General features: G+C 41.9%; 1 protein-coding gene across 5 annotated transcripts in view; it reads right to left on the minus strand.

Annotated features, from left to right (window-relative positions):
• Nucleotides 1–24,198, minus strand: part of bsna (bassoon presynaptic cytomatrix protein a) — a 164,953-nt gene that overhangs the window by 33,405 nt on the left and 107,350 nt on the right. For 3 of the 5 annotated variants that reach the window (XM_069140444.1, XM_069140443.1, XM_069140447.1), the window contains exons 4-9: nt 13,880–14,326; nt 4,642–9,996; nt 3,834–3,875; nt 3,105–3,275; nt 2,224–2,480; nt 557–1,493 (exon numbers count right to left, since the gene is read on the minus strand). In XM_069140444.1, the coding sequence (XP_068996545.1) occupies nt 557–1,493; nt 2,224–2,480; nt 3,105–3,275; nt 3,834–3,875; nt 4,642–9,996; nt 13,880–14,326 (7,209 nt within the window). The remainder of the gene's footprint in view (nt 1–556; nt 1,494–2,223; nt 2,481–3,104; nt 3,276–3,833; nt 3,876–4,641; nt 9,997–13,879; nt 14,327–24,198) is intronic. The other 2 variants (XM_069140446.1, XM_069140445.1) reach the window with 1 other exon arrangement.

Here is a 24,198-nt window from a genome sequence, read left to right on the forward strand (position 1 = left end):
ATTAAAAGAAAGCAAAGCATTTAGCCTGAATGGTGTTTGAGGTGGTGCCTCAGTTTCATCACACAAATCAAGCACACAACCAACATGTGTTGAGTATCACTGGTCTTTGGGTAAAGTTGTGGCAATGCCAGTTGTGATTACTTTCTTAACAATCTTTATTTTTATCATTTTATTTTTAATTCGTAACTCTATAGAATATGGTTTTAAATAAAATAAAATAAAATATAGTATGTGGTAATCCAAAATAATTAGATATAAGAAGTAATTCTTGAACTAAGCATTAAGGCCTTATGGCTGTTTTAGCCTTTTAATTGCAGCTGTGCTTTGCCTCAGTAGCTGTCAAGTTTACCACAACTACCATAGCTACAAGCACTGCCTACTTAACCTATTATCTATTTATTGCTATGTTTTACTCTATTAATCATGTTGCGTTTTCGAACAATCTCCATTGTTTAGATGTTTTGTCTTGACTGTACTTAATACATTTTAATTGTGTCATTCTTCATAATTCATAACGTATAAGGAGCGTGTGTCGGCCTGGTTTGAATGACTTTACCTGGCTCTGGAGTGCTTGTTGTTGATACAGGTTCAGCCTGGCCTTGGTGTGTTCGTCTGTGGTCGGGCTGAGGGGCTTGGGGTCTGACATGGACCTCTGGGTGCTCTTGATGGGTCGGGGCATAGAGGGGTGTCGCTGGGGAGACTCGGCTGTGTAGGACTTCTGCTGAGGTGTGACGTGGGCCTTGTTCAGTCTCTCGCTTGACAGAGAATTCTCCAGCAGGCGGTGCGGGGACACTGGGGAGACGGGAGAATAGAGGACCTGTGGGGATTTTGGCACCGTCTGCTGCTGCCGGATGATGCTGGAGATTGATTCATTGTGGAGGTGATTGTGAGGCTGGTAGTTGATGTCGAGTGGGTCAGGGCGGCGTCGCTCAAACTTGGCTGCATTTGCTGCAATGTGCTGCTGCTGGCGCTGCTGTGTTACAAGGTCGGCAGAACCGGACTGTTGTGTTCCGGTACTGATAGAGGAAGAATATGGACTGACTGTGGTTGGTACAGTGAGCTGGGGAGCTACAACACCCTGTGACTGGACTTCTGGGTCAGTCTGGCATGCTAAAGATTGTCCTTTCTGGGTTCGCTCTGGTCCGGAGATGTAGTGCACAATCTCTACTTTATTAGGGTCTGGTACTGTCACATGGATCGCTGGGGAGACTCTTCCCAGGTGCTCCGCTTCTGTCTGGCAAGACATTTCCCTGATGGTCTGGATGGCAATACTTGAGGAAACCATCTTGGATGTGTCGGTTTTGGTGTCAGTAGCTGCAGTTGTTGAAGTGGCCGATCCGCTTCCAGATGCATTGGACTCTGAATGTCGGGAGAAACGGGAACGTCTTCGGCGGACCGGGTGATCTGTCTCAGCCTTATCCTCGTCGTCATCTGTCTGGACAGAGCAGTCGACGCTGCGGCCACGCCTCCTGGTGCGATGACGCATCATGTACCTGGGGATGTCGGTAAGAGAAGGAACAAAAAGATGAAAGAAACAATAATTAATTTGTAATATTGGCTGCAAATTAATTTTTCGAACAAAATGGGTGCCAATTAACTCGTTTTTAGATACCTGCAGGACCACTCTGTCAAGTCATCTAATAAATCGTTTATCATGTTAATGATGTGTCTCTATTGGTTTATTAAATATACATTGTTAATTTTGATCAATACTTTGGTCACTACAATGTAATTTACAGGCTGTGAGTATACAATGTTAACACATAAACACATACTGAAGACAGCCTTTGAGTTTGAACATCAGCAAACGGTGAATGGCATATCAGATATTTTTGTGTTGTAGGATGCTGTTTTCCTTTGAAACTCTCAGGAATGAGACATTGTTGTTCTGTAATTTTTTTTTTGTAAATTATTCATAACGCCTGCATCTTCATCTCAGTTTGTGTATTGTTTTTTTAATTACTGAATCGTGAAGAAAATAAGAAGACCATCAAAGTAAGCTTTGCCTAAGAAATGCACATACACACACAGACACACACTTCTATGTATATCTTTAATGCCATCACCTCAAGTTCTAAGCACAAGCATTAGTCCATTCCACACACACACACACACACTTCTATGTATATCTTTAATGCCATCACCTCAAGTTCTAAGCACAAGCATTAGTCCATTCCACACACACACACACACACACACACACACACACACACACACAGTTACCTCTCCTCCCCATCTTCGTCATCAGTCTGCACGCAGCTATCCACAATCCTGCGGGGGGAGCCGTAGAACACCACTCCATCGCCGTCCAAGCTGTCCCTGCTCAGCCTGGTCATGGAGCTGTGTTTCCTCATGTTGGTCCTGGTCTCCATGTGGTCCTCATGGCTCCTCAGACATATCTCTGACGAGGAGTTGGGGAGGGAACGGGAGGCCATCTGAGAGTCTACGTAAGGGTGCAGCGGCTGTCCGTTCATATCCAGCTGTAGAAACAAAGAGGGTTTTAAGGGTGTCAATTGTTAAAAGTTCTACCACCTCAACCATCCTCAACTCAACAGAGAACGAAAAGACTTGCATGTAATTGCACCTCACCGAGTGGTTAAATTACTTACAACCAGGAATAAAGGAAAATGAAAACAAAGACTTAAAAAGACATAGGTAAATACAACTAACTAGTATTAACCAGTAATAGTAGAGTCTAACAATGTAGCTCTGTTAAAATGATTTAACACGTCACTGTAACGAGAACCTGCCTTGTCTTTAGTTGTTTCTACGCACAACAGTAAATGTAAAAATCAGTTATGAAGTCAATTGTGTTAACAGCCATTCTTTTCTTTCTTTAGTGCAAAGACTTGATGCACAGATTATTTTACAGATGAAAAAAAAATTCTGACATCAGCAATGCGTTACATAATAGAGAAAAAAGGAAAGTGTCAAGCAGGAAATAGAAAACCAAAACTATATTAGTAAGAGTCTCCCAGTACCATATTGTGTAACTTTCTGTACCCTAAAATTCTCAGACAATATTGTCCAAAAGGTGAAGCCTTCAACATGTAGTACGTCACATAATTTATAAGCCATCTACGTGGGTTCTTCACTCCCCTCACCTGCATGCTCTGAGCTACAGCAGCTGTTTTCTGTCTCTTCTGCTCCACAAGCTGCTGCTGGAGCTGATGCTGTAACGACTGGATCTGGTCTAGCTGGGACTTCTGCTGGGCCAGCTGCTCCCGCTGGAGAACAAGTTGTTTCTCGCGTTCGTTCTGCTGCTGCTGTAGAACCTAAAAAGAAAAGTGTTGGTGGGAAAAGAAGCAAACGTGGGAAAAAACAGAGAGAGAGAGAGAGAGGTGAGAAGGAATAGGTTGAGAGGAGGAGAAATGATGGAACAGGAAAAATAAAGAGGAAAGAGAAGGGAAAAATTTTTTGAAATAGAGAAAAGGGATAGAAAAGGACAAGGTTGTTGAATTTTGGACATTGGATATATGATTATATTCATTTCAAAAATGCAACCAAATTGCAAGATTACTGACACTAAATGTGACATGGAGTTATTCTTGTGCTGATGGATTAGTTTTAAAAATGGTTCCAAGTTAGTCAAACTTGTATATATTGCAAAAAAACAAGAATGGAAGCGCAACATAAATGAAGTGCAGCATGTGCTGGTAATTGCTGTTACCAGTCTTATAATGTTTATAAGAAAATATTGAATGCATTTTCTTGGTTGCTAAAATGACAGGCTGGTGCAAAGACGGAGTTAGGGGTTTTTGCTTGTACTGTAGGGTGAGATGCTTATTAAACATTCCGTTTCTAGTTCATTTCATTGAGAAAGGCTTCCACACCTGTTTAACAGAGTTAACTTGAAAGATTTTCAACTGCTTGTTCTATTAAAAAAGAAGAAAATTGTCATGTTAGCCCTTCAATTAGCGGTTAACACATCTTCACAAGGCTATTAGGAGCTGAGAGAAGCAATATATTCAAATGTGCACCATTGATAATTATATGTTTCCAACATAATTGAATCATTTTTTCCTTTTTTATATTAATGAGACCAATAAATGGATCAAAAAAACACTTTCCATTTTTTTTCTGAATATAAATCAGACCATCAAATGAAACATGGGAAAACTTTACAAAAACAATTTGAGCATTATCATTTCGTACCACACACATACTACAGGCATGTTCATGCACACATCATATACAGGAAATGTCTAGAAAGAAACAAAGCATGCAATTTCTAGACCTTTGTTACTCGGGCTGGATGCAAACATGTTTTTGAAACAAAAAAGTAATCAATTATTACATTAGATAGCATTTTCTCTAATAACAAAATTTGAACACCACCTTTTATAGGGATATTTAATGGTCTCACTGGTCATAAATATTGACATGCACTGAAAGACAGGCACATAATGTATATAGAATTTGCTATCTTTTGGATGATTTGGGGGGAATAATACACCTTGCAGAGCAGGTCTAAATACTGACACACTGAGCAAAAGCAATTTAAAAATACACCACAACTTACACCTTCACAAATAAAGAAAAAAAACATGACAACAATAACAAAAAACGAACCATCCAATGCCAAAGCAATAATCACACAACTACCAAACTCTCCATTCCACCTCCTGTTTCTCCCTCTACCTGTTCCTTGATGTTCTGCAGCTCCTGTAACTCTCTATGCACCAGAATCTGCTCCTTCTCCCTGTGCAGTTTCAGCTCTATTCTTTCCCGTTCCAGCTCATCTTGCAGGCGCAGTTGCCGGATTTTCTCCAGCTCCACGCGCTCCCTCTCCATCTGTAGGAGCTGCTCCTGCTGTCGGTGCAGTCTCTCTGCCTCGGTTTCACCCTCCTTGTGGATAGCGCCTGGTGGAGGGAAGGGAGGAAGACCACCTGCAATGGTGGGGGCAGGCGGGCCTGCTGGAGGTTGAGTGTAGCCGTGGGTGTGTGATGAACCTGAGGGTGGGTATGCATGAGCTGCAGGAGGAGGTTGTTGTGCCTGCTGAGCAGTTGCTGCTTGTTGCTGTTGTTGATTGTACAGGTGTGCCTGGGACAGGTTTATTGGTTGCTGTTGTTGTTCAGTTGGTATGACAACTGTACCTGGTACTGACATGACCTCTGATGAGGAGGAGATCACTGTGGCACCTTTCCCGAGGTAAACTGGTTCATCCTGGACTGTTGAGCTAGTTGTTGCCATGGAAACAGACACTAGGGCCCCTAATGGTGCAGAAGTTGTTGTTGTACCAGCAGTTGTGGCAGTAGTTGACATTGTCTGGAGAAGACCTGGTGCTGGGTAACGGACGGGAGTTTGTCCAGCTAAGGGCATTCTGGGGCTCATCGGTAGTCTGCTAAGACTTGAGAGGGGCACTGGTGTCATGTTGGCAGAGGGGTATGGCCTGTAGACTCCCCTCAGGAGTGGGCGAAGAACAGAGGCAGGCTGAGTTGTGATAGGGAGTGTAGAGGCGATGGGGGTCTGAATGGTGGAGTAAATCATCCCATCAGAGGATCTGATTGCAGCAGGGTACATGGCTCTCAGACTTGCCTGCCTGGCATTGATAAGGTTGGTCAGTGCCTGACTGTGAGAGATTGGCTTCCCATCTAATCCAAAGAGGAGGTTTTGTCTCATGCCGAAACCTGGTGCAAATCTGGAGGCCCCAGGCCCGGTTCCTCTCCCCAAGCCTCCAAACTGCATCAGGTCTGGGTTGCTTCCATATCGATCCATGGAATTGAGAGCTGCACACATCCGGCTGATCTCCCTTGCAGTTGTAGCACTATACTGAGCCAAGTTAGCTTCTTGAAAGCCAGCAATGTCACGAGCAGAATATCCATAATCTGAACTGATGTTTGACAAGGAATTATATCTCCTAATAGGCAGTGTTTGGGCTGCAATGTCTCCTCCATGCCGTAAATCTGTATAAGAACCATATTGCATCCCAATATATCCCCCATAGGCCTGTTTCATGGCAGTTAGATCCATGGCCAGGTCTCCTGAGGGTTGGAGGTGTGGTTCCAGTTTAGAGTGGTAGGACTGTAGTCCAGCTTCAGCAAGGTTTGTATCAGACATTGAAGGCTGGAGCCTTCCAGGAAAAGGTAATGTGTAGGCCTTTCGTCCATCCATTGGGTACTCATGGTATGTTACAGGTTGTTGTTCTTGGTCAGACTCGTAGGTCAGAGGTTGGGCAGATGGAGGCATTATGCCCTCTTTCTCAGAGCCACCAACACAGCTTCCACCAAATGGAAGACGGTAAACAACATCACAGCAAGCTGGTTGGTTGTCAGGTTTAATTTGGCCTCCTGTCAGATCCACAGCATCCTGTCCTTCTTCTACCTTCACCAGCTGAGTCACTGCCCTGGTTGGCTCTGGGCCTCCATCCATCTGTACTACCATACTATGTGGTGATTTACCTCCTGACATAAAACCAGGAGGACTAGGCTTCCCTTTCAGCTCAATGGGACCGGCGCCATACAGCTCAGGGTTAATGACTGGTGACACTGCACTGACCACAGCTGAGGCAGTGCTCGTCTGGCTGACTAGCAAGTCCTTTTTGAGTAAAGGTGGGATCTGACCACTAAGGTTGTACCTGGCCAAAGCAGAGGCCTGATGCTGATGATGTTGCATCTGATGGTGCTGCTGTAACTGGTGTTCAAGGAGCTCTTGTTGTTTCTGCAGCTTCTCTTGTTGTTTTTGTAACTCTCTCTGTTGGATACTGAGGTCTTCCAGTTTGGCATCAATTTTTGGTATTGTTGGGTCAGCTGGAGGTGAAATTGGTGGTTTGTTCTGGGAAAGGCACACTGCCGAACCCATACCCTGACCCAGATCAACTCGGTTTTGATGGGGATCACCATACACTGTTGGCTGTTTTGGCTGGGACATGAACATCGACGCAGCCACAGTCACACTCACGGTGGTTGGTGTAGTGATCTCCTGGGTGTTCAAGTTCATAATCAGTGGCTGTACAATCGTTGAATGTCTGCTACCTTCTGATCCACCATGGTATTTCCTGCTTTCTGTGGCTAAGGAGGTGAGATCCATTCCCTGGTCAGTCATGATAATAGGAGCTGATTTTGTGACTGTTCTGAGGTCCACAACACTTCCACCTTGGATCATATGACCCTGTTCTACTCTAGAAGTACCCGGGACTGTAGATATTCTACAGAGGGAGATATTATCCATTGACATGGACCCTCTGGTGTACGTGCAAGCTGTGGTGACCATACTAGTTCCCACATTTACCTTCTCAACTCTTTGTGTTCGATAGAAGCTGCGTGTAGGAGACTGTTGGTAAGGTGGCGTGTCTGGAGGGCTCTCACATGGGGAGTAAGAGTCAAATGTTGATTGGCGGCTAAATCGTGTAGGCGAAGATAGAGGGGAAGTAGCAGTGTTGACTGTCATTGGCCTAGCTGGGCTTGGAGGTGGCGAGTATGGGGCATCCTGGGAAGCTTGCTGTCGATAGAGGCGTGGGGAAACTGATCGATGTGATGTTTGGGTTCCCTGAGCCGTCACAGGAGATGTCGGTCCAGAGCCAGATGAGTCCATACGCAATGCAGAACTGAAAGTCTGTGTAGAGAATTCGGCTGTAGCCCTTCTGGAAGGAGAACGGGTGGGACTCTGTGTTGGTGGCGATGGAGAAAGAGGAGGACTGGTGCTCCTGTAATAAGTAGTATACTTGGGAGAACGTGGCTCAATAATTCTTTCAGGAGAAGATGTTGAGCTGTCTCGCACTTGGACACCCCTGGTCTCCCCTACTCTTCTAGTGATTATTTCTCTTTGACTGTAGGCTTGGGTAATCTCTGCGATCTTGCTGCATACACTTGAGACTGTAGCTGAGGATGTGGCGGGACTTCCAGTGTGTCTGCGACATATATCAGACTGAGTAGACGTCATAGTGTGGCTTGAACCAGTCTGAGAAATAGTTACTGCATCTCTGGCATAAACTCCATAAGCTGCGATAGTGGTGGCAGCCACTGTTGGAGTTATTCCATTCTTTCCTGCTTGGCTTTTGATCCTGTCTTTGTGTCCATCCTTTGCAGAGAAGTGCTGAGTTACTCTGACATCAGGGATCCGTCCTCCAGTTTCAGCAAAGGAGACAGGAGCTGAGATCTGAGTGGGGCTGGTCCCTGGAGTCAAGAGAGCATTGCTTTGCTCCAGTAGCTTCGCAAAGGCTGAGCCTGTGTCTAAAAGCTGTTTGTCTGCATAAGTGCTCTCGACCTCAATCTCGACTTGCTCATCCGTGGCCTGCTGCATCTTGGTGATGTTCTGAGATGTTTGTCGGATTTCCTCATAAATATCTGTTTCTGTCTCTGCTGCCTCATTGTCATATCCGGTTTGATCTTGCTCATATTCATACTCATCATCGTAACTTTGTCCATTAATGTCTTCCTCGTAGTACTGCCCGTGTCTTCCATGCTGCTGCTGTTGCTGCGGTTGTTTCTGAAGCATCTCTGCCTTCCTCATCATCTCCTCATAAACCTCCTCAGCACTCTTTAGGGGTTTGGAAGTTGAAGATGGTGCTGTGGTGGTTGTTGTAGTCGATGATTTATCTATTGGTGAGTAGAGAGACATGAAGGTAGGTAGATTGTACTCGCTGCCTGACTTGTACAGTTTGGATTCGTATCCCTCAGCCTCAGAGTCCAGACTTTGAGGGGAATATTCAGAAGCGGAGGAACGATGTAGCTCTTCCATTTCTGCTGCTTGTCTTAGCTCTTCTGTTGGAGAAGCATCTTCAATTGGTGAGAGATTGCTTGGTGGTGTCTTGGACCTTTCCCTGCGCCTCTGAGCCCTCAGTTCCTCCTTATCCCTCTTGGTCTTTCGTGCTGTGCTTCTTATTCTTTGTTGTTCCACCTCTCTCATCTTCTCCTGCTCTCTCAGAAGTTCCTCTTCCTCTCTCAGTTCATCCTCTTCTGAAGAGTCTTCAATGGTAGGAAGGAGAGGACCGTGAGAGCGGTGGCGTGCTTTCCTCTGCTGCTTGGCCTCTTCCAGCCTTTGCCTCCTGCTTGGGCTGCTGTCACTGTCTTCCTCCATTGATGAGATGGAAGTAGGAGACTGTCCCGAGCCATATGAAGATGAAGTGGGTGGCAGAGTTGAGGAGTAGTCACCCCGAGAACGCTCCTCGGGAGATCCTGTCAGGCTCTCCATCTCTAGCTCTGGTTCACGATCAAGGCTTAAGTCATTTTCACTGCTGAGGTCCATGTCTCGGCTGTAGCTATTGGTGTTATTGAGTTCAATGGTTTTGAAGCGCCTCAGGCCTCCTTGTGATGCCATCACATCTTCCTCACCCTCTTCGACCGAGCCTTTATAGACATCGGTAGAGGTCTTGGTTTCCTCTTCAAAACTGCTGGAGTGGTGCTGAAGGCGTCTCTTCTCTTTCCCGGAGTCAGAGATGATGTGCTTATGGTGGCTTTTCTTGGGTTTCTGGTAGCCATATCCCTCGTCTTCCTCATCATCATCTTCCTCCATCTCATCCTCCTCCTCATTGTCTTCATCAGCACTCATCTCCATTATTTGTCTCCTCATGAACTCCTCATCAGTCATCTCTGTGGGCTCCGCCTCCTTTTCCTTCTTTTTCTTCTCCTTCTTCTCCTCCTTCACTTCCTTTCGTTTACTCTCCCAGTCTCCTCCATCTTCTTCTTCCTCCATTATGTCCTCTAGTTCCTCATCAGAGTCGTATGCGTCTGGTGGGATTGACAGGGAACGTGGGCGCTGCTTCCCTCTGTCGTCCAAGTCTCTGTCTCTGTGCTTCCTTCCTCTTCTGTCTGCCTTATCTTCAGAGAGGCTCTTCTCCAGCAGTGGCCTCATGGAGCTTTCTAGCTTGGTGATTTCAGAGGGACTTGGTGGGGAGCCCCGTCCACTGATTCCCCTCTCACTCAGCTTCATCTCCTCCTCTTGGATTAGACCTGTAATTTCACTGTGGGAGCTGGAGATGCCATCAGAGGAGTAGCCGGTATCACTGAGGCTCTGAGGGCTGCGTGACAAGTCATGGGTGCTGTTGTTTTTTGTGTCCTAAAGAGAGAAAAATAAATAAATAAATTCATTAGATTTGGGAGAACTGTGGTACTTAATTTAAGTGTTAATTCATACGGAATGTGTGAATGTGCAAACTTTGATATGCTGGTTAAGCACATCAATCTTCAAACAATTTAAGCCCACATAAAATCCGATTGCGATTTTAGCTATAAAATGAAGGATTTCTGTCTAATTTTGACGTAAATATAAGTTAAAAATGGGTAAATATCTGAGGAATTTGACTGAAAAATAGGTCCAAATACACGACCTAGATATATCAATTCAAGATTTGTCTGACAACTGGACAGTCCTAAAGTGTTCAATTTTTAAAACATGTCATTATTTTGCATTCAAACTGTTAGTTGTAAACATATCTCTGGTCAACATTCTGGTATTTGAGTTTAAAGGAGAGGTTGAGCCATCACACTCAAAAACTCTCTTGAACTACATGTATAGCTACATGTTTTGCTAAAAAGTATTAATTATAGTGCAAGTCACAGATTAGCCAAACCTTCACTTAAAAATATCCAACAGACAAATAAGTATTCAATGGGGAACATCTGATTTGATTTATATGAACTTTAATTTTTTTTTTACAGATTACAGAAATGCCATCCTATTTGATGTGCCTTAAAGTGAGTGGGCTGAAATTGAATGCTCATAATTTATCCCATAAAAGTTGCTTAATTGCGAGAAAAAAAACAACAAGATTGAATTTGTGTAAAAGGCTGGAGGTTCTCACAATGGATGTTGAAGTATATGGGAAAACACAGAAACAGAACAGCTACATGTAAATAATGCGCACAAGTTGCAGGTTTGCCCTTTCTATTTCCTTAACTGAATAAACTGTAATACACGTGATGTCCATTGACTGTTACGTCTTCCTTTTAAACACAATCCTGTACTTTGACTTCAATACCATTGAGTCGAATTACAATTTAAATACGTTATAAAGATAAATCATAAACAATAAAACTGTAACTTCATTTTAAAACTTTGACATTGATCTGATTTCTAAAGTAGTAAATGTCAAATAACATAATAATACAGCATCAAGACAAACATGATTATACAGTTATCATAATGTGACTCATAGTTGTTAAATTTGTTAACAGTTCTTTGAGCCATTGATGGAAGGAGGTTAGTCAAACTGTGTTTTTTTAGGAGTGAATTTCTTTTCTTTTTTTTTATAATGATCTCAAAATAAGATGATAAAGTTAACATGGCTGGAACTAAAAAACGACTTAAAACTCATTCATCAATGGCTCTGTCACAGATGTCTGGTAATAACATGCCAAATCATAATCTCAAAGGGACTAACCTGGTAAATGAAAGGGGGATGGAAGAAAGAATACAAAATAGATATAAATTATGGAAATCTTTTCGGGGAAACCTCTTACGATGGTCACAATACTTCAAAGACTATAATCTGAGCTCTCTGTACTTTAATTTCTTAGCTGTTCCTCAAATGAACAAGGTCTACAGTGTCACTGAAAAATTCTAAACCAGCATTACTGGAGCTGAGGGCCTCGGAGGTTTAACATATTCATTACATGCCAATCTTTATACATATTTTAATGGTAAGAAAAGGCATTTCATTTGTTCTCCTTCTGTCTTTTTCTTTCCTTCTGTCTCTCCCATAGTAATCCATGAATGACATGCTGCCACTTGCAGCCATAAGCATACGGTGAAGAGAGAATCAGTGACATGCTTTCCAAACAGCCATGGACATCCAACTCTAAAGGAGACGGTAATTGGTTTCAACTTACAACTCAAAGTAACACCACAACTCTGCTTCGTGTAAAATAACCATCTTTTTTATACAGGGGGATTAGCATATCAGGATAATTAGCCAACTGAGCTCGACTACAATCACCAATCTGAATAAAAATATGGTCCACAAAAAATAGGCATTCATATACAGAGACATTTTGTGAAATAAATACAAACAACAAACATGCTTTAAATGAGGAATTAAGTAGTATAAAAGTCAAGAAGTATAATGACCGGACTGAGCAAGAAACACCACAGAGAAAAACAAAATCACGGGAAGTAATAAGAGCTCTTTGGAGAGAGGATCAATTCTACAGTGTAGCAAAAAGGAGGCAGGGCCAATACAACACTTCAGCAAATTGTTTCCACAAACATATTAAACTCCATTTCATCCCATTCTATTGTAAATAAGCAAAAGATGGCAATATAAAGTGTAAACTTTGATGCATCTCACTCGTCACTGTCGTCATGAGCTTTGTGATTTAAAAAATAATCACGTAACTATAAATAAAACAAATAAAAGACGTATCAGCAAGAATTCACTATTACAATTGCGTCATGAGTTACATTTTAACTGAAAGAAAAAAAACAACTTGGAAGTGTTTTTTTGGATCAGGGACCAAGTAAAATATTTTGAATTCATAACAGCAAGAAACAGGCAGAAAAAAAATCTAAAATATTCATAAGTAAATAATGGGAGATTTGAGTCCCAAACATACACAAAAAGCAATTTCTTTATTTCACGTGGAAAAAAGAGGCCAGCAAAAGCTCTCTTGGAAAATGTCTGTTGTTCTGGTGTTACATTTATTCTCCGTGTGACTGCTGGTCAAACTACTGTAATAACTCACATATCTGTTCTAAGAAACCTTTCAAGTTCATATCTGTAAACAATTATGTCATGTAGGCCGACTTCACAATAGCATGAATGGCCTCAAGATGCCACCGTGATTCATCCATGAAGAAAAACATCGCCTTAAATGCAAGATCCCCTAAACGTAAAGTGGTAAAAGACAGTTTTTAGGTTTCAGACAACAAAAACTTCCCAAGTTATGCTGACAATGTACAAGTTAACTTTAGCACTTTAGGATCAGGAAGTGCTGAATCCAGTCTAGTTTTTAGGGAGTTAGAGGAGTGTATGTCTTTTTAGCCCTCGAGTTCCAGCTGCTCTCCTGCTTGGCCTTTAGTCTGGTACCAGACCTCTGAATTATTATCTGCTCCTCAGCTTGGCTCCGAAATTCAAATAGGTTTGGTGTTGTGCTCACTGATGGCTGTTTTCACCAATTTGAAAAACAATCAAGCATTGAAAGCTTTGTATGGGGGTTCAAGCTACCTACATAGCAAACTTGCTACTTTCTATATTCATAAATATGGCAAGATGCATGGAGGAGTGAAATGACTGACACTGCAGTTACTGTGCTAACTACAAATTATATTAATGATGAATCGACTGCTCAGTTACATCCATCTTGAAACAAGATCTTGGCTAATGTGAACGTGACGTCAGGCTGAATGAATGAATGAATGAAGTGAGATGGCACATTAGTGCAATAATCAAGCTAACCTAGCCTTCATTCTACTAGCTTTAGAAAAAACTGTCTGAGTACGGTCTTCAAGAAGCTCGAAGAACGAGAACTAGCAAGAAGAAGAACAGGACTTTGGCCTTTTGAACTCTAAAGAAAGTCCATCAGCATTGATTGGAAGTCCATCAAGGACAAAATCCTGTAGACCACACTTATCTGGTGCTAAAAAGGGGCAGGCGTTTCCACTAAGCTCATGAAGGTTGATGGAAAAACAGCATGAATGTAAAGCAGGGCGGTGCTGAAACAGCCACACATTAACACATAATGTAACCTGCACGTGTGCTGTATATACTGGTACAAAGGCCTGTATGTTGAACTATGGTCACCACAGAATACTCACTGAAAAATAGTCCGATTTTTGTATTTTCCTTCCATTGCACATGTTAGTGCCCTATATATTTGGTACACATTTCATTAATTGTAAAACCACTTCACTGTTTGTATCAACTTGTCGTCATTACCCATAGTTCAACATATAGAGAGGCAGCCTGGGCTACACCAGACTTTATAAAACAAATCAGACTTACATCATAGTGCCTGGACTTCTTAATTTCCTTGATGGGTGTGATCTGCTCTCCTCTCTTCTGTGAGGGCTTGGTGTCTTTGGCAGTCTGGTTGTCAAGCTCCGTCTTGGGCTTCTCCTCTGTGGGTTTTGGCTGTTTCTGGGTCTCCATGGTCGGTACAGGTGCCGTAGATGGCGTCGTGGTCTTGGTGTCGGTTGGTTGTTTGGCAGCCATGGGCGCAAACGGTCCGCCAGTTCCCGCCTGCGGTTTCTGCGGCTGGGCTGGCCTGGGTCCCTGCTGATTGGTGGGTTTGTGGAGGGGGCTCTGCTGACTGGTTGGCGTCTGGTGACGAGGCGAGCCCATTGGCTGATGCTTGGGAGATGGATGAGGGATGGGAAGCGGAGGATCGTCGAGACCGCCTCCGGACATCAGCCGCTGGGTCTGGCAGTTGAGACATAACCACTCCTTTTTCTGAAACACACAGAGGACAAAAAGCAGGCACTTAATGACAACCAGCCTTTTCTCCACAGTAGGATGGTAATGTTTTGTTATGAAATCATTGCAATAACATATTTAATAAAACATATTTGTAGACACAATAATTTTATCAAAGCTCAAGTGCATCTAAATTCCTTCCTGTCCATTGCTAATGCTTTGGAAAGGTTATCTCAAAGAATCAAAACTAAGCTGGAAGGAAAATTTCATAATAAAGCATCATTGGGCACGATAATACAATCAGGAAGGATTTGTTTCTAAACAAATCACTTTAAAGATCTGGTAATGTCAACCTTTAAATGTTATGTTACTGGCTTGACTACTAGAGCCTCGTCATAAAGTCACCACTATATTACTACTAACAGTAAAGACTGCAGCAATGGGCAGCACCCAGGTGTGTGTGTGTGTGTGTGTGTGTGTGTGTGTGTGTGTGTGTGTGTGTGTGTGTGTGTGTGAAACATCACTCCATTTAACCCAAACTACTCTTTCAGGACTCACATTAAAATGATGTGTTCTCATTCAACTTCTTCAGTTAAATAAGACCGACAACTTAACACACCGATTAATAGTTGTAACATTCAATATGTCGACTCCATTTAAATAGCAGAATTCAGCAACAACTGCACACACAACTGCGCACACACACATTTACGCACGCACATGCACGTATTGTGTACACTCTGAAAGTCTTATTTCCAGACAGAGCTATCAGAGCTGCAGCAGGCCAAGCTGAGCTGACGCACGTTTCTAAAAGGCCAAGTCACTCTGACAGCTCCTCCTATTTTCATCTCATCAGCTCCACTCACACAAGTTTCACGCAATGAGGCTGAGTCACAAAAAAAAATCAAGACACACATACACACACACACCATATAATCTTTTTCATTTGTTTGCTGCAACTGAACCAAACTAGTTGCATGAATTATCTGCATACATGACATTTAAAGAATTACTACAGCACTTTTAACCTTCTTGAGCCTCTTCTGAAGTAATGTATCTGTATTCTATTTGATGATATTTGAGGACATTTTTTTTTAAATATGTGTTAAAACAAAACAAGCTCAAGATACTTGACTAAATATAAGCACTGATAGTCACCATAGCGAAGAAGATGAAGAAAGAGCTTCATCTACAGACACTCTAATTGAATTAAACCTGCAATCACTCGTTCTTTTGGCAACTTAGTGGTATTGGAAACAGGTTGTGAACGCAAAACTGACTCTTCACCTTTCAAGGTGATATTGGGGAACAGTTGTCATTTGTTTGGAGTCATGTTTTTGGCAACCCGGTGAATGCATTCTCCCTGCTTAGGTCTTATAGGCAGATATTCCCTCTGGAGATGGTAGATACAGAGCTAAGTAGTGCTGGGAGCTTCAAGTGTTGTGTTACCAATTGTTAAGTGCTCTACTATGTTTGCCAGTTAGTTGCGAACAGTGTCTGTCTGCCTAATGGTGCTGAGCAGTTGGGGTTCAAAGGGTTTTTAGAGCAGTCTGCTGTGCTTTAAAATGGCGCTCAAGGACTCGAACAAAACGATGAGGTGAAACTCATTATACAGCTGTGTGAAGCAGCGGGGAGCTGCACATTTTTTGGGAGACTGTCCTCCTTCAAAACAAACAAACCCACAGGTCTTTTGTGCTAGCAGTTTTATTGCGACCAACAGTTCAACTTTAAAGCTGAGCGTACAGATAATGATAATCTGCGTTCAGTTGGGGTGTATATGACTTGCGTTTTCCCTTTTTTGGAGAACGTGAGTTGGTTGGATGGTTTAATGGGTGCAAGAGACCAGTGTTAACTACCCTTTTCCATCCATTGTTACTATTGCCATGACGACAAAGGTTGCATAAGACAGGTGCAGGTGACTAATGTTCGCTTCCTTTTTCCAACCAGAAGCCAGGATACATTTTTCCAACCCCATTTACTGTTGAATTGACAATGAAGGTTGTGTAAATTTAAGGAAGTTGTAACTTAAGCATACATCACAGTTTGAGTAATCATTTTAACCTCAACCAATATCTTTCCAAAAGTGTTTTTTATGCCTAAAACTAACCAGGGCTGCCAATTTAAGAAACACTCCTGTGGGTTTGAATTTGAGGGTAGAAACAACCGACCACGGTCATGTGGGTTGGAAGACGTGTTGATTTTTATGTGATCATTTTCTGTAGGGTTATTATTCAAGTGTTTTTATTATTCACAGTCACGATCAAACTGTTTGACCAACAGGTGATCTCTGGTAGGAGCAGGGCAGAAATACTACAGACTTTAGTAACATACTGCAGAGTAGAGGGTTGCTTTCAATATATATTTATAATCGCAATCAAATAACGTGCTGATTTAGCTGAGAATGATCTATTTTCTCTTCTCACCACCTACCGCCACCACCTTCTGTTTATTATCTGTCTGTCTCTCTCTATCCAGGACAGCTAATGCTGTTTGGGGCTGAAGAGTGGCTGTATTACTCATGTAATGAATAATTGACAGATGCAGCCCTCCCTCTCCAACACTTATCTGCCATCTCTGTACTTTTCCACCCGCTCGTCTCTTCCTCTCCACACAAACCTCTCTCTACTGTAACTCCCCTCTCCTGCTCATTCAGCCTTTAATAGCTCTCCTTCCTCTCGAGCCTCCTTTATCTCGCTCCCTCTCTGTCTTTCTCTCAATCCTTTTGAGAGTTTATCTGTGATTATGTGTGTGTCATACAAAACACTGCATCTCCCTCTGAGTCCACAGTGACTAATGCTGTTTTGGGCAGAGCTTTCTCTTTTAGAAATCACCACATTCACCACATGTTTTTCTTCCAACAAAATACTTTCTGCTTCCAAACTAAAAATATTTCAAAAAAAAAAAAAGGAGCTTTTTGAAGCATATAGAACAAAGTAAAACATATTTGAGAGATAGAAAACGAGCCCAGGTTGGATATATTTACTTGATAAATGCCTTCAACAATGATCAAATTAGCTGATGATGAACTGATGATCTGTTGACTGACTTACTATTTCATCACAAAATGCAACTGATTACACACTACTGTGTGTTTGTGTACACCCCCTGAAGCTCTTCGCTGTACAGTAGTAGAGGACACGACTGTCGAATCATTTTTAGTGAAGTGAACTCATTCCCTCCTTTTCTCTGAGAAAGTACATTCAAACCTTCAGATAATATCACATGTGCATGTTTGTGTGTAACTGTGTGTGCGTGTGTATTGTCCTGCAGAGTAACCCAGCAGTGGCCACTTAACCTACATAGCACAAACAATCTGGCCCATTTCTCCTGCTGTCAATACCACTCACTAAAATGCTCCATCAGTCCTAATTCTCTTTGCAGAGCGCTGCCGTTTTCTTTTCATCGGTTCGTTTCATTCTGCGGCATATTATGCATTCTGACTCTCTCTCACTTTAGGTCTCTTTCTTTCTAAGTGTCTGTCCTTTCAAACTGTGCTGAGCATTGTTGGATTTATTTTCACTCTACCTTCCAGCTTTCTCTGTTTCCTTTACACTTCTTTTTGTCATGTTTTTCATTATTTCTCTTTTTCTCTCTGTTTTGTGCTTTTGTTCCCTCTTAACTTTTGACGCTTTGTAACAGAAAAAGCAATGGGCGCGCCTTTTGTCACATCTCTTCCACCACTGAATTTAATTCATGAAAAATCTGTAGGAGGAACTCACCACTTTTTCACCATGTCTTAGTTGAATGGAGTACTTACAATTACATATCAATGAAAGTGACTAATTTATCGAAAACTGTCCCTGAGAACTAAATACTCCAAAGTGAAGGGTTTCTATTACCTTGTTTCTTTCTCTGTCTTTTGTTTTCCTATTTCCATTCTACTGGTCCAACTAAATGTGTATGTATGTGTTTTCACCATGTGGCAACCCACCATGACATCAACAGTGGTTTGTGAACTGCTGTTATGGCCGTTGCCATCTTGGCTTTTTAGAGGCAATTTAGAAGCTTCTAGACGCAAACAATTTAACAAACTAGCAGGTGGGAAACGTAATACATACTAAGACATAATGTTAGAGGGAAAAGATGAGGCCATTGGGACATCAACATTTTCCTCAGATGTATCATTAAATTACAAAGAAAAAGTCAATACAACTAAAATTACTATATACAATGAATTACCTTAACATTCAATGACAATTGAACTTCAATAGCCTCTGCCAATTCTGTAAGCGAACACACGGGGCGTACCAATAATTTTGAGTTCCAACATCATGAATACCACAAGAGGGCCACGTTCATATGGGCTCTTCTTGTGAATACAGTAAACACAACCTCATTTAAATGCAGAATTTGTTAATGGTATTACACCGCCCAGAGACTATGTCCAATTTTATACACAGTCAATGACGTTCACGTGTAAACATCATCTGACTGTTTTGGTGGTATTTACACTTTGCACTTAAAACGCATATCCTGTTTTGGAAACCCTGGATTACGAAGAAGGTGCCCACTCACCTCGAGTCACATACTGAAATATGACAATAGATGGAACGGTGCACTAAGACTTAAGCGATATGGATGCTGGTAATGACAGCAACAATCTTACTACTTCACTCTCAACTTCTATACTGGCAGTAATGTTCGGAAAAAACATCAGAGCATTAAAATTAGGTTCATCTTAAACTACTGAGGGATCTCAGTTTGTACATGTTCATATTCACATTATAAGTGTGATTGCTTCAAAGACACCTCTTCCTGAGTCATCCTCATGTTTTTAATGTCTTTCTGTTTGACTTTTCACATATTTGCACCTTCAGTCTCTCACGTTTCTCTTTTCACTCCAGGATAGTTAAACTTCCTCTGAGCTCTTACCCTCCCTATTGTCTCTGTCTCTCTGCCTGTCTCATTTTTTTCTCCCTCCAACAGAGCGAGGGCTATTTTTACCCAGAATGCCATTGTTCTGCTCGAGCGCACACTTCTCTAGCACTGACTGCCGCTTTAGGCTGCACTCTGCTGCGGCACACATATATAGTCATACTTACGCAAGCACAAACACACATGTAGACGCGGGGCTCGCGCCAGTGCGAAATGGAGGAGGTCTGTGTAGCTGAAGGATTACCAGAAGGAGAGAGGGAGGACAGCCAGAAGGAGGAAGGAGAGGATGAGGAGGGAAGCAGAGGGGAGAAGCCCAATGGGCAGAGGAGATGAAAATTTAGGAAATGAGTGACAACACGTGCACATGAGAGCGCGCACATACACAGTAATGCAGCTCAGCCTCGAGGAATGTGGTTCCCTGCTGAGTCTGATGTAAGTGGCTTCAAGTGGGGGAAGAGGAGAGACGAGACGGACATGTTGATATGTTTAATGGGAATCCCAGTTAAAGTCTCGATTCTGTTCACTGGCAACAGTTTTTCCAGGTCGTGGGGAGGTGTTTGGGGTCAATAGTGCATACAAAATTCAGGACTAGCAAGCCAAAAGGCCTGTACCACAAAGCAGGATTTGGAGTTCCCTCGTAAAGTAACTTCAGTTTTGAGTCCACTTCTTACCAGGATACATCGCCATGGTAACTTATGCTGCAGAACTAAGAGCTTCAGAGGAGACTAAGTTCGAGAAAACAGATTAAAACATAAAAGCAGCATAAAAGCACCTGTTGACCAATCAATTCTCTGAGAAAATGGCATCACCAATCTTGAAGATCACGTGGAGCTCTGTGTGTAGGTAGTGAGAGCGTCTCTGTGGAGGATAACGTGTTCAGAGACAGACAAACCTCTTTGGCTTTCCCTGACAATTTTTTTATTTCACAGATATAGATTCTGTTTCATAAAGTACTTTTGTATACTGATGTCATCCAACAACAGAGACTGAGAGAAACACGAAAAAGCCTTGTAATTGCTACTCATTGCTTTGAAAGGTTTTATTTATTTGAGCCCAGGTCGGTTTGACCCTGCCAAGGTTGCAGCTGAAAGTATAAGGCTAAACTTGTTGTCCACACCAAAAGATTACACCTAAGCAGTAAATTAATGGAATACACTGTAATTATAGTCAGATCTACTTGTGATCTAATGATGGGGCAGTGATATTATAAGCCAATTAATTTGCATATGCACACAGTCTGAAAGGTTTTTTTGGCCAGCTGTCCTACCTAATTTTTGCAGCTACAGCTGTGCTGCTTATAGCCTGAATGATGTGTCTAACTAATTTGTATTTTTCAAATATATTAGGCTATAGTTTTGTAAAATATGCCCCTGTGCTGCCAGTACACTTGTCCATGTTTGTGATTGGTCAGAAGCTTCAAACCCCGCCCCTTTTTTGTGAACACGCTAATAGCTGGATTGGGTAACTGTCGGCTGCTTAGCATGATAATGTGACTGTCAGGCTTAGTGTAGGCAGATAACAGAACAATATCCTGTATATGTTGAACCTGCTCCATAGTCTAGGCCTCTGCTGATAGCTATCAGATACGTGGAGGAGGTTGGAGTACCGTTTGTGGTGTGGGGAGGAGGAGAGGTGGTACTGATTGTCTTCTAAGTAGGTAAAGCTGCCCTCTTGTCGTTTCACCATCAGATCACCGGAACCAGATTCCTCCCGGTGCTACCAGTCCAGTCCAAGACTGACCTTCAGTGACACTTTATATTCCACAACACAACTCTACATGGCACAAATGACACAAAGCCATGCGTCCTCACCATCATCATCATCATCATCACCATGACAACCACACAGTAAATCAATATTTCTGCAGCAATATTTCCACCTGAGGTCAAACACTCAACCGAGCCAATTAGAGCGCAGACATGTTATGACTGATCGCTGACTGGACCAATCAGTTCTCTTGAAATGTAGTCACAGTGTCTGCTGAGCTGTGTGCTTCCTTGTAAATGTAACAGACTGTGAGAGAACAGCAGAGTGCACACATGAAGGATTGTTTAATGTCTATCTGCGTGTCCCCACTGTAACAGCACACGTTTCCTCTTACAGCCATAATGATCACTTACTGTAGACACAACAGCGCATGGAGCCAACTGCTGAAATCAGCACGCTAACATGCTCATAATGGCATGCTGGTGTTCATCAGGCGTTCTGTTTACCCCTTAACCACTGTAGTTCAGCATGTTAGCATGCTAATGTTTGCTAACTATCACTTAGCACGAAGTAACACAAACAACAGATGATATTTTATATCAATCCTTTTGCAGAAATTGGTGAAAAAAATAAACGAGAAGACAAATATTTGACTTGATGATGGCGCTAAAACGTTCATTAAAAGATCTTTCTTAACCTGAATCTTTTTTACAAAATCTGCTCAACAGTTGTTTTATGTTTTAAAAGTTTGACTGTTATTTTGCTTCATGAATTTTCTTGAAGTTTTGTGCAGCGTGCGAGGGCCGGCATATCACTGCTTGCAGTTTTATTTAGTTACAGTTACTTCTTTCAAAATAATTGCATTACTTGACCAATTATTTAACCAATTACTCAGCAAAGTAACTTTTGTCTACTTCAGTTCTCTTATTAATTCACACATCACCATATTACTTCAGTGTTGCTGCCAGCCTGCCTTTCTGTCCTGGATTGTCAGAGGTATCGGCTGGTTGTACATGCAGTGGTGACACGTGTATTTACTGTACATGTACGTTACACTAAGCACTTGTACTTTACGTTAGTTCAGTATTTACATTATATTTCACCTGCACTAGATTTTGGAGGTTAATATGTCACTTTTTCTGCCATTTGATACTTTGCTGATTATACATTGTAATGTATTATATGGTCAACTTTGGCTCAGATGGTAGAGTAGGTTGCCCACTAATTACAAGACTGCCGGTTAAATCTTTGGCTCCTCCTGTCCACATGCCAGAGTGAATAAAGGCCAAGGACTAAGCATCAAGTTGCTCCCAATGGCAGTCCAGCACCTTGCAGGACATCTCTGTTGCCATTGGTGTGTGAGTGTGAATGGGAAACATTGTAAAGCACTGTGTAAACGGCTTAGGTAAAAAGGTGATATATAGGTGCTGACCAGTTACGATTTATTATATATATAACAAGTGGCTCCCAATTTTTTGATCCTTACAAACAAAGCTGTGTTTAAGATGTCTTTTAGTTATTGGCAATTTTAGTGATGAGACAATTCCCACTGAGCTTCTCCGATGAATTGTTTTACATATCTGAGCTAGGCCCAAAGTCATATTATTAATCACTGACTGTGTAACAAAAACAAAGTAAGTTACTTATCATCATTTAATTACAACTTGATGGATTTTTTTTCTATTTTCAATTTTCTGTTGTCTTGCCAATAAAGTTAAGTGAATTAAAGTGAACCAAGTTCAAATGAGAAAACAGATAAACTGAAAATGAAAAACTTCAGCATAAAATGATTTGTTCTGCGATTAATCTCAATGATGTTCCAACACATCCGAGATGAGAAAATGTCAACTGCACGCAGTCTGTTTGTTTTTGTTTACAATATCGCATTTGGAAATCATGTACACTATAAATGTATGTCAGTGAAAGAATGTGAGGGCTGCGGAGTGACTGCTTTTATTTAATGAAGTCTTGACCTGTGCGCTAAAACATATACAACACACCAATCAAATGTGTAGATCTGGACATGCACTGTTAGACTTAAGAGGGTGAGACACAGACAAGTGAGGGGAAAGATATATATATAGGAGGAGAGGCAATAAAAGCAGGAGAGCAACTACAACGTATAAGAGAAAAGAGGAGAATCACTTCAAGGAGAGGAAGTGGAGGGGAAGATAAAGAAGACAGATGAAGCTTGAGGAGGAGAGAAAGAGAGGGTTGAATTAAAGGTGGAGGAGAAGAGAAGAGGAAGGATATAGAAAATGAATTAGAGAAGATGAGGAAGTATAGAGGAGAAGAAGAGACACTAGAGAAGGAGAGATAGGAGGAGGATGGATTACAGGAGCAAAAGGAGAATCTCTTTCTTTATTCTGCTTATGTAACCCAAACAGGTTTCATTTCCATTTCACAGATATTTTAAAAATCTTTTCTTCACATTTTTTTCATCATAGTGGAGCCTTTTTAATTATGTAACCTGGTTGTGTGAGAGGCAAAGGAGTGGGCACAGGGCTGTGAATGTGTGTTTATGTGTACACATTATGTTTTATTGCCCACATTACGCCGTCACCTCTTCCACTTCCTACCTATTTCCTGTCTCCTGCAGGCTGATCGGTCATTCCTCACAGATCTAATATAAAAACCTCAGACAAGGTTTGGATCTGCCCGCCTCTCTCCTCGGCTTATACTACACATGGGAGGATCGCATTAACATATGTTGTGAATTTACAGCTGCCATAATGATGAATTCTCATGTTAGCTAAAACTATGACTGTGACTAGTACAATCTGATTACAAATTAACCCTTCTGCGGCATCTGATGCTGTTTTTTTCTAATTAGTGAGCATTTTCAAGAGCCTTGATACACCTAAAATAATTTTACCACAAAGAAGCAGCAAGTATGAATCACCTTATATTGGCTGATCGTATAACAAGAAGCCTGGCAGAACCATGTCTGGGAATGAACACTGAAGGAATTCGAATACAAAAATAAGGTTTTGGGACATTTTGCATCTTTGTGCCTGACTATTGCTCACAGCTTCAGTTTTCATGGCTGTGATTATAGTCTGGACACACGTTCACTCTCTAGACTGTATAAATAATGGTAATCTGCTGTCTTGGAGAAAGGACGCAGCTCAGATGGCGTCTGTATGATTCAAGCTTTTCCTCATTAGAAGGTGGATTCAATACAACAGCAGACTTGGGTGCAGGAGACTGTCAGTAATTTGAGAGACACCCCTGTGAGTTGTATTTGAAGGTAGGAACAAAAGATCTGTCTGCCATATGTTCTGCTCTGTAGGTTTTTTTTGGTCTCATTTAACTGAGTTTTTTTT

The sequence above is a fragment of the Embiotoca jacksoni genome, unplaced genomic scaffold, assembly GCF_022577435.1.
Source record: "Embiotoca jacksoni isolate LCO1_2020_lvr unplaced genomic scaffold, fEmbJac1.0.p SCAF_9, whole genome shotgun sequence".
In the NCBI taxonomy this organism is placed as follows: Eukaryota; Metazoa; Chordata; class Actinopteri; family Embiotocidae; genus Embiotoca; species Embiotoca jacksoni.